The sequence below is a fragment of the Lathyrus oleraceus genome, chromosome 3, assembly GCF_024323335.1.
Source record: "Lathyrus oleraceus cultivar Zhongwan6 chromosome 3, CAAS_Psat_ZW6_1.0, whole genome shotgun sequence".
NCBI lineage: Eukaryota > Viridiplantae > Streptophyta > Magnoliopsida > Fabales > Fabaceae > Lathyrus > Lathyrus oleraceus.
In genome coordinates, this window is record NC_066581.1 from 139,277,401 (window position 1) to 139,288,540 (window position 11,140).

Sequence of the window (11,140 nt, forward strand, 5' to 3'; positions counted from 1 at the left end):
TATGGGCATATGCTATGCAGCCAAATACTCTAAGTTTGTCGAGACCTGGTGGATGTCCCGACCAAATTTCTTCAGGTGTCTTCATATCTAACACAGTCGAAGGACATTTTTTTATCATATATGTTATTGTCGAAACAACCTCTTCCCAAAACACCTTTTTTAACCCAACACTAGTCAACATGCATCTAACTCTTCCTAAAAGGGTTTTACTAAACCTTTAAGCCAAACCATTTTGTTGGGGAATACCTGCAGTAGTTATTTGCCTTGCAATACCATAGGCTGCACAAAAATTGTTGAACGCCTCACTGCAAAATTTAAGGCCATTGTCGGTTCTCAACCTCTTGACCTTCCTTCTAGTCTGATTTTCGACCAGAGTCTTCCAACTTTTGAAGTTCTGAGAAATTTCATCGTTAGTCTTTTGGATGAATACCCATAACTTTCTGGAATAATCATCAACTATGGATAGAAAATACCTTGCTCATGAATGTGATGGACACCTCGCAGGCCCCCAAAGATCAGCATGGATGTAATCAAGGGATTCATAAGTTCTTTGTTTTCCTTTATTGAACTTCACTCTGCAAGACTTTCCAAGTACACAGGGTTCACAAAACTTTAGCTTTTCGACTTTGTCTCCACCAAGTAGATTTTGTTTCCCCAATTCGACCAAATCCCTTTCTCTGACATAGCCCAATCTCATGTGCCAAATTTCTATCTTCGATAAAGGTTTCATGGATGCAGCATCTACAGAACCACTGACAACTTCAGCCTCAAGGGTATACAAGCTTTGTTTCTTCATGCCACTTAAGACTTCCTTCGACCCCTTCATGACTTATAGAATACTTTTCTCTCCTTGGAAAACATATCCTTTCTTGTCAAATTCACCAAGAGAAATCAAATTTCTCTTCAAATCAGGTACATACCTTACTTCAGTCAACAACCTTATTGACTCATCATGGAGCTTGAATCTCATAGATCCAACACCTACAATCTTACAAGCTTTATTGTGTCCAAACAATACGTATCCACCATCTTGATCACATAGTTCCTCTAACAAGTCTTTGTTTGGAGTCATGTGCCAAGTGCAACCTGAATCCATAATCCACTATTTACTTGAGTCGCCGCTTGTAACCACAAGAACATCAAATGAGTCAAAATCATCTTGAACAATGGATGTGTTACCATTATTCTTACCTCCATGATCTTTCAGGTGTTCAGGGCATATTTTTCTTGTATGACCTTCCTTCTTACAGTGATAACATTGAATACCAGATGCATCACCACTATAAGACTTTTGCTGACTTTAACCCTTCTTCTTGTCGAACTTGTCATCTCTCTTTGTGAATTTTGCCTTAACCGACAGACCTTCACCAGTCGAAGATGGCTTGTGCTCCTTTCGTTCATTCAAATCCTTAGAGTACAAGACTGGTTGAACTTCTTCAATGGTCAGAGAATCTCTCCCATACAAGAGAGTTTCTTTGAAGTGAGCATGTGTTATGGGCAAAGCACATAACAGTAACAGCGCTTGATCTTCATCCTCGATTTTTATATCGATATTTTCAAGATCAAGAATCAGCTTGTTGAACATATCCAACTGCTCAGGCAGAACTTTGTCTTCACTCATCTTGAATGAATACAAAGCTTGCTTTAGGTAGAGGTGATTGACCAATGATTTGGTCATGTACAAACTTTCGAGTTTCTCCCAAAGACCCGACGTTGTCGTATCCTTCGAAACCTGTCGAAGAACCTTATCACCAAGGCTCAATAAGTTTGCACTATAAGTTTTCTCTACCATAGTCGTTTTTTCTTTATCCTTTAACGCATCGTCCATGGTTGCGACTCCCTTTAACACTTCTAAACAACCCTGCTGAACCAGTAGGACTTTCATCTTCAAGCGCCACAAATCGAAATCGTTCACTCCGATGAACTTTTCAATCTCCTACTTTGTTGACGACATCTTCTCGACGCTCACCGCACAAATTTGTTGTGAAAACGATGCCGAAATTATAAAGTATAATTGGTTTCTTGATCGGTAAGACCCACAAGGGTAGAAAAGAAGAAAATAATAAAAACACAACGAAAATGGTTATAAACTGATATTTTTTTACTTTCTATTTGAAAAAAGATTACAATTGTTACATAATAGCAAATAACATCTCTCACCCTAATTAGGATTTGTGTTATACAATGATGAGAGACTATTATGTTATTTATAAGAAAACTAACATACTAAACTAATGGACTTTTACACACAAACTCATTACACATGGCAGCTTAAACAATTGGGCATAACAAATAGATCCAATTCGACATGCTAACAATCCTAGCATATTTAGATTATAATATGTGAACAGACTTTATTAGCATGCTAAGGTCCTGTCGAATTGTCGAACCAAGAAATTATCCTTCGATCATACTAGTGTTCGATTCTATATCTCACAATAAATATATTAAATTTGTTATAATTGACAGTACATTTGCCATGATAATCTTCTCGCATCTATGTTATCCATGTTCTAATAGTATATTCTATTTTAAAAAGTAAAAAATAATAAATTAAACTAAATTTATTATTTTATAAAAAAAAAACTATAGTTCTGCTTACCAATACCATGGTTTTTCACTGTGGTTTTCGCAAACTGCGAATTCAACCATAAACTTAATTATTTGTTTCTTAATAAAACATTATTGTGCCTTCAGTTACGTTCAACAATCACGTGTATCACAATTAAAATTGTATAAAATGGTTTTCATGCAGCTAATTTTATAAAAAATTTAAATAAATACTAATAAAATTATTATTCTCAAACAGAAATTGAAAATGTAGTCTAACATTAATAACAAGTGTTTTAATATATATATATATATATATATATATATATATATATATATATATATATATATATATATATATATATATATATATATATATATATATATATATTTTAACATTATTCTATTATAAAAAATATAAATCTTAGAACTCTAAATATTTTCGATATAAGTTTGAGATGTTCTTATCGCGTTCCAATATAAAAGAAACATGACAAACCATAGTAAATTTGAAGCATTGGCTTAACCTGTGTTAGAACGTGGAAACAAACATATAAGCTAGATTACCCTTGTTAATAGTAATTTCTTATAAAGAAGTCAATTAAGACATTTCCATTTCAGTCTTATAAATAACTGAAATGAAGATATAATAAGGATCTTTCGTTAGGATATGCAAACACGCAATCCTCGTTTCAAATACCAGGCACAAACCATGCAATTGGAAATGAATATTTTAGTTATTGTTATAAATATATATAAAAAAATGTTATTAAAATTTACTCTAGATCTTAATCATTAATTCATTTTTAATCAATGATTAAAAACAATCAATAATTAAATATAGAGAGAAAAACACAAATTGATTATATTATAATTAATTACTGATTATTTTTAGCCATAAATTTAAAAGGAATTAATAGCCAAGATGCGGAGTAAGTTTTAATAACTTACTTCTGAAGTAAAAATATCTCCTTTCATATATATATATATATATATATATATATATATATATATATATATATATATATATATATATATATATATATATATATATATTGTATTTGATCTGACTTATTTTATAATAGAGATTAGTGTGTTTTTTAAGTGTTGCAAATAGAAAGTAGTGTGTTTTTGTGATGGGTCATCATGAGGGGAAAATATTTACATTGGGTCAAACACTTATAAAAAGGTCAAAGGCTCACTAAAACAAGTGAGAGAGACACCACATATTGACCAAAAATCTTAAGGTGATAGATGTATGAGTCTTCTTACTTATAAAGTGATCAATCTCTAAGCAATGTGGGACTTAGAACTCAAACTTGTTTCTCAAAACAACTCACACTTGTTTCTCAATACAACTCACACTTGTATCTCAATAATCTCCCCCTCAAGTGTGAGTCTGTTCACTATACTCCGCCTTAAGCGGAAGCTTTTTCATCCACATGCTTGTACCACCATTGAGAGACATTCTTATCTCGTCATGAACACTTCAATGGAACACGCCGCCTGATCACCATGTCAGAAAAACTTTTGATACAAGGAGTCGGTCCCTTACTCAAATCATCGACTATGATACCACTGATGTGTCATCATGAGGGGAAAGTATTCACATTGGGTCAAACATTCACCTAAATATCAAAGACTCACCGAAACAAGTGAGAGAGACACCACATATTCATCAAAAACCTTAAGGTGATAGGTGTATGAGTCCTCTTACTTATAAAGTGATCAATCTCCAAGAAATATGAGACTTAGAACTCAAACTTATTTCTCAAAACAACTCACATTTGTTTCTCAATATTATTGGTTATGTGATAATCATCATAGTGTTAGTGATTATTGAAAAAGGTCTTTTGAATTAGAGTGATTCAAAGTCTATTATAGTTGTTGGTGTTGTTGGAAATCAAGGAAATAGTTTGCATTTTTGTTATTGTTAGAAGATTGTAGGATAAGTCTTGGTGTGAGGCTTGTATAAAGATCTAACAATAGTAAAAATCTCTGACGGGGTGTGAGAGGACTAGATGTACCCCTTGATTGGAAAGGGGAACTAGTATATATCCTTGTGTTATTTACTTTTTGCACTTTAATTTTCTATTATCCATTATTCAAAATAGCCCCTACATCTTATTCTAAACAAGAAAATTAAAAAGAAAAGAAACGTGCTTAAATATCAAGTAAAATCCAGCAAATCTAATCCCCCTTAGATTTGGCATCCAAGCAGGTTATAGGTAACTTGCTCCTTAGATCTAACAGATGACTTATGTAAATCCTATTTTTAGAGATGATGGTAGTAACAATAAACTTCACTTTTTCTATGGTGAATATTGTGATTTTGAGAAGATCTGCATGCAAGCATATCTTGAGGCACAAGACAATGATATTTGGGATTCTATAGAAAATGATTTGTTCGTTCCCACAAGTTTTTTCAATGGTGTTGGTACATCCAAGATAAAAAGTTCTTGGAATGAAGATGATAAGAAAAAAATCTTTATGCCAAGAAGGTGAAGAACATGGTACAATCAACACTTGGAATGAATTAGTTCTTTCGTGTCTCTCAATGCAAACATTAAAAAAATACGAGATAGAAGTCACTCATGATGGAACCATGGAAGTGAAAAGATCAAAACTAAACACATTATCTCAAGAATACAAAATTTTCAGGATGCAACCCAAGAATCAATTCTTGACTTGCACAAAAGATTCACATACTTGACTAACCACTTAATGACACTTGTTAAGACTTTTTCTAATGATGATACCAATCTTAAAATTCTTAGATCTTTGACCTGGGAATGGAAATCTAAAGTAACAACGATATTAGAAAAGAAGAGCTTATCCAAAATGACTTATGCAACATTGTTCAGAAAACTCTAAGACCATGAGATAAAACTTGAAATATTGGAGAAGCATGGAGTTCAAGTAAAGAATTAAAAAGATATTTCCTTAAAGATTATATTCAAAAATCATGGTAGAAATCAAGAGTATGAGTCCACTAATGATAAATAAAGGACAAAGGAAATGAGTCTTAAAGAAGCACCAAGAAGGAAAGTTACTTGCTTTGAATGTGGAAAAAGTGGACATGTCAAAGATGAGTGCCCTACAATTCAAAAGAAGAATAAATTCCAGAGAAAGAAGGAAAAAAGACAAAAGAAAGCATATGCATCATGAGATGACAATGAAATAAGTTCATTATAAGATGAAGATCATGCAAATAAGGCACTGATGGCATCACATCATTCAAGTGACGAAGAATATGAGGTTAGTAATTCTGAAATTGATGATAGACCTTCATATGATGAATTACAAAGTGTTTTTAATGAATTACATGATGAATTTTTCAAACTTTTTAGAAAATATTCAAAACAAAGGAAAACGTTTTCTAGAAAGTGAGGCTAGTAACATAAAAGTGGAGTTAGACTTAATAAAAAATTCAGCATGCAATAATTGTTCATCTGTTGAATCTAAAATTGTTGAATTAAACCAAATGAACAAGAAATATGAAAAAGATCAAATTATTTTGGAAAATGTGTTAAGTATCAAAGATCTTCAAGTAATAAATGAGGACTTGGATTTTCCAATTTGGATAAACTTAGTACAAGTCAAACTATCTTTGTAAATGCTACAAACAAATTCAACAATAAGGAATCAAAGAAAGTACATATTGTAAATCACCATAAAAGGCATCATGATAGAAATAACTTTTATGTCAATAAAAGGAATCATATTTTTAGACCTACTTGTTTTCATGGATTTTTTTTAAAATAACCATGTTTTTTAAAAAAAATACGAAAATAACCAACTTTTCAATTTTTTTTTCCAAAATAACCATGTTTGGGTGAGGCTAGTAACATAAAAGTGGAGTTAGACTTAATAAAAAATTCAGCATGCAATAATTGTTCATCTGTTGAATCTAAAATTGTTGAATTAAACCAAATGAACAAGAAATATGAAAAAGATCAAATTATTTTGAAAAATGTGTTAAGTATCAAAGATCTTCAAGTAATAAATGAGGACTTGGATTTTCCAATTTGGATAAACTTAGTACAAGTCAAACTATCTTTGTAAATGCTACAAACAAATTCAACAATAAGGAATCAAAGAAAGTACATATTGTAAATCATCATAAAAGGCATCATGATAGAAATAACTTTTATGTCAATAAAAGGAATCATATTTTTAGACCTACTTGTTTTCATGGATTTTTTTTTTAAAATAACCATGTTTTTTAAAAAAAAATACGAAAATAATCAACTTTTCAATTTTTTTTCCAAAATAACCATGTTTGGGGGAGGATGCGTCGGGGGAGTTGGCGTACCCCCAAAAAAATAAGAGGAGGCGCCAAATTTGCAATTTTTGAACATTTTACACTTATATGCTAACCGATTACACATATTCAAATTTGCAATTTTTGAACATTTTACTCTTTTTCTTTTTGATAATGCCAAAAATGGGAAGAAGAGATGATTGTTTTTATTGTTTTTTAGGATATCAAAGACATCATAGCATAAATTGAAAAAGAAAAGGGGATACATGCAAGATAGGGGTAGATATACAAGATAGAGGGAGAAATCAAGCATCAAGCAAAAACTTTTCATCAATGTGTTTTGTCACCATAAAAAAGGTAGAGATTGTGAAGAAGATAGTCATCATCAATTATAGCTTAGTTTTGATGAAGACAAAAGTCTATCTTAGAAGAAAGATCAAGGAAGAAAAATATTGGAATCAAAGTATCAAGTTGCATGAGCTTTGAAATTAAAGAGATTGGATGATTGGTCAAGTTACTTTAATGAAAATTCCAATGTTACTATAATCTTTAGATGCTCAAGAAACTTCATCTCATTATGAACTAAAGTTTTCTAATCATTCCTTTTGCACAAACTTTTATTTCATGGCTTTTCAAAGCGGAAAAAAAAATCAAAATTTCCACAAATGTAATGTGCTAACATAATAAGCTAATCGATTACATTTTGGTTTTGTCTTGATTATTTTTTAATTTTCAACTTAGTGTAATGAGTTACACTTATATGCTAACCGATTACACATATTCAAATTTGCAATTTTTGAACATTTTACTCTTTTTCTTTTTGATAATGCCAAAAATGGGAAGAAGAGATGATTGTTTTTATTGTTTTTTAGGATATCAAAGACATCATAGCATAAATTGAAAAAGAAAAGGGGATACATGCAAGATAGGGGTAGATATACAAGATAGAGGGAGAAATCAAGCATCAAGCAAAAACTTTTCATCAATGTGTTTTGTCACCATAAAAAAGGTAGAGATTGTGAAGAAGATATTCATCATCAATTATAGCTTAGTTTTGATGAAGACAAAAGTCTATCTTAGAAGAAAGATCAAGGAAGAAAAATATTGGAATCAAAGTATCAAGTTGCATGAGCTTTGAAATTAAAGAGATTGGATGATTGGTCAAGTTACTTTAATGAAAATTCCAATGTTACTATAATCTTTAGATGCTCAAGAAACTTCATCTCATTATGAACTAAAGTTTTCTAATCATTCCTTTTGCACAAACTTTCATTTCATGGCTTTTCAAAGCGGAAAAAAAATCAAAATTTCCACAAATGTAATGTGCTAACATAATAAGCTAATCGATTACATTTTGGTTTTGTCTTGATTATTTTTTAATTTTCAACTTAGTGTAATGAGTTACACTTATATGCTAACCGATTACACATATTCAAATTTGCAATTTTTGAACATTGCAAAGTGTAATCGATTACACATTTATGTTAATTCGTTACATGTTATCGATTACACTTTATATGTAACCCATTACATTCTAGAACTTTGAAAAAACAACACATTTTCAGTATTGTAGAATGTATTTTTCATCAACCATTGATATTCTAAACCAATGTAAACCATCATGAAATATCTACCAATGTGTACAACTGATCTAAGATGTTTCATAGGATGTATATAAGACAATGGTCATTCAAAATTCATTTTTAGCCTCTTCACCTCAACTGTTTACATCAATTCAAATCTATTTCACATCAGTGAGAAACGTTTATGAGCAATCTAGTTGTATTATATTTGAATTGTTCATTGGAAGGAAGTATCAATATCTATACAGAAATTGATTCAAGTGCAACATCATCGTATATTCTCATTTGTTTAAAAGTTGTATTGATCACCAAGTGTATGGAGACTTATTTTATAATAGAAAGTAGTTTGATTTCTAAATGTTATAAATAGAAAGTGGTGTACTTTCTAGTTTGTGTGATAATCATCATAGTATTGGTGATTATTGAAAAAGGTCATTTGAATCGAGATGATTCAAAGTCCACCATAGTCGTTGGTATTGATGGAAATCAAGGAAGTGATTTGCTTCTTTGTTATTATTAGAAGATTGTAGGAGAAGTATTGGTGTGAGACTTGTGCAAAGATCTAACAATAGTGAAAATCTCTCACACGATGCGAGGGAACTAGATGTACCATTGATTTGAAAGGGGAACTAACATATATATATATATATATATATATATATATATATATATATATATATATATATATATATATATATATATATATATATCCTTTTGTTATTTACTTTATGCACTTTAATTTTATGTTATTCATCATTCAAAGCAGCCCCTACATCTTACTCTAAACCATAAAATCAAAAAGAAAAGAAACTTGCTTAAATATCAAGTAAAATCCAGCAACTCTAATTCATCCCCCTCTTAGATTGTGCACTTAATACTTATAAAATCTTCATAAATCCAGAACTACACAATTCAAAATTATTCATAGTAAATCTAAATCAAGTATCCTTACAAAACTTATTCATAACATAATTTTGGTGGGAATATAAATTAGAAAAATGAGCAATTATATGAGAAAGAAAGAAGAATGGAAGAAGATGGAGGAGACAAAATGGTTAGAGGAAGAAATAAATTATGATATTTGTATAAAAGTACATTTTTATTAAATATAAAAAAATATTTTCTTTTAAAAAATTGATTATTAATTAATTAATGACATGTCATATTTAAAAACAATTGAAATATTATACTATTAATAATATTAAAGCTTAAATTGTTTTTTATTCTACGCAGGTTTCCATGTTTTTTATTTTCATCCCAAAATTGTTTTTTGGGATAAAGTCCTAAAATGTTAAATTTAATTTGGTTTTAATTCCTAAAGTTTAAAATCCACAGAAAAATTTGCAAGAGTTAAAATCAAGATTTTAACATTCCAGAGATTGTTTTTTAAAAAAATTAGGGAAGAAAATCTAAAACACATCAACTTACACATATTAAAAAACTATTTAAGCCTAATAAAAAAAATGATCAATAAAAAAATTACAAAAAAATGTTGTCACATGGGGGACTAAAACTCTTTAAAATCTAAATAGAAGAACTAATTTTATGAGTTGAACAAAATAGAAGGACCAAAAGTGTAATTTATCCTAAAATATATTAAATATAGGTTTGATACTCTTTTTATCTCATATCTTGTATTTGGGGTTCATTTTGTCTTTGAACCCCTTAAATTTTCAAAATGTATTACGTTAGTCATTTCTGTTTAAATATCAAGAACATACTTAATTTTTTTGACGTGGCAAGTGACGTGTAACATTCATCTTTTGTGATCAATTAAACGAGGAAAAAATTTGTTGCTAAAATAGAACTTATGAGTTTCAGAATGATTACTCATATTCTTTATTATAAAATCTATGACCAATTTATTTTTTTTCTTTCAATTAATCATATCTTCTTCGTCATACTCAAAATCAATATTGCTTTCACCCCTTGAATAGCTCGATGCAGAAGAAACAACACCACAAGGAGATAAAACCCATAATTTTCATAAATCAGGTTTTGAATTAGTCAAATGTTGAATTCTCTTTCTTCAATGAAAGAGCCACTCTAGGTATTGGAATGGCCATAACTTCTCCATCATTTAAAAATATATGTTAAAATACTTGCATTTTCTTCATCGTTGCTATACCTTTCCTTTTTATAGTTAGATTACAAGTTTGTTATAACTACTTGTTATTCTTGGAAAGTTAATTATATGTGGTTAACTGGAGTTTGTTATGCAGCTGCAACTTCTTTTATCATATATATATATATATATATATATATATATATATATATATATATATATATATATATATATATATATTCATCTCTTATAATGTGAATGATAATAAATGATGATGAAATCATAATGCTCAGTTCTCTTCCTCTCTCTTCTTCTTCTTTACTTGTTTTTTAAGCTCAATTCATGGAGTCTTTCTAGAGAGTTCATGACTCCATAACCAAGCCATGAACTTTGTTTAGTTTCTCAACATTGTATCACATGTCATTATCGATCTACCTCATTTCATTCATCTTTGGTTCTATTTTTTTTTCTCATTCGTCTTCTCTGTTCTTTCACCATGCCGTCTCGCATTGATTCACAAGCAGATTTCACCAGTCCTTACTATGTTCATCCAAGTGATGGACCTTCATCATTCAAGGTTACACCGATTCTTGAGGTTTCAAACTATCATTCTTGGGTCAGAGTTATGTGCAGAGCTTTGGGAGGAAAGATGAAGCTTGAATTTGTTGATGGCACCAT

The 11,140-nt window shown here is 30.2% G+C and overlaps 1 protein-coding gene across 1 annotated transcript; it reads right to left on the minus strand.

Annotated features, from left to right (window-relative positions):
• Positions 1-478: 478 nt before the first annotated feature.
• LOC127130065 (uncharacterized mitochondrial protein AtMg00300-like) lies at positions 479-826 on the minus strand. The gene has a single exon (XM_051059138.1). It carries the CDS (start codon positions 824-826, stop codon positions 479-481), a length of 348 nt encoding a protein of 115 aa, XP_050915095.1.
• Positions 827-11,140: the final 10,314 nt, after the last annotated feature.

Bases quoted from the DNA above. Each gene is read 5' to 3' on its own strand.
- LOC127130065 (XM_051059138.1), bottom strand. From the start codon at position 826: ATGAAGGGGTCGAAGGAAGTCTTAAGTGGCATGAAGAAACAAAGCTTG.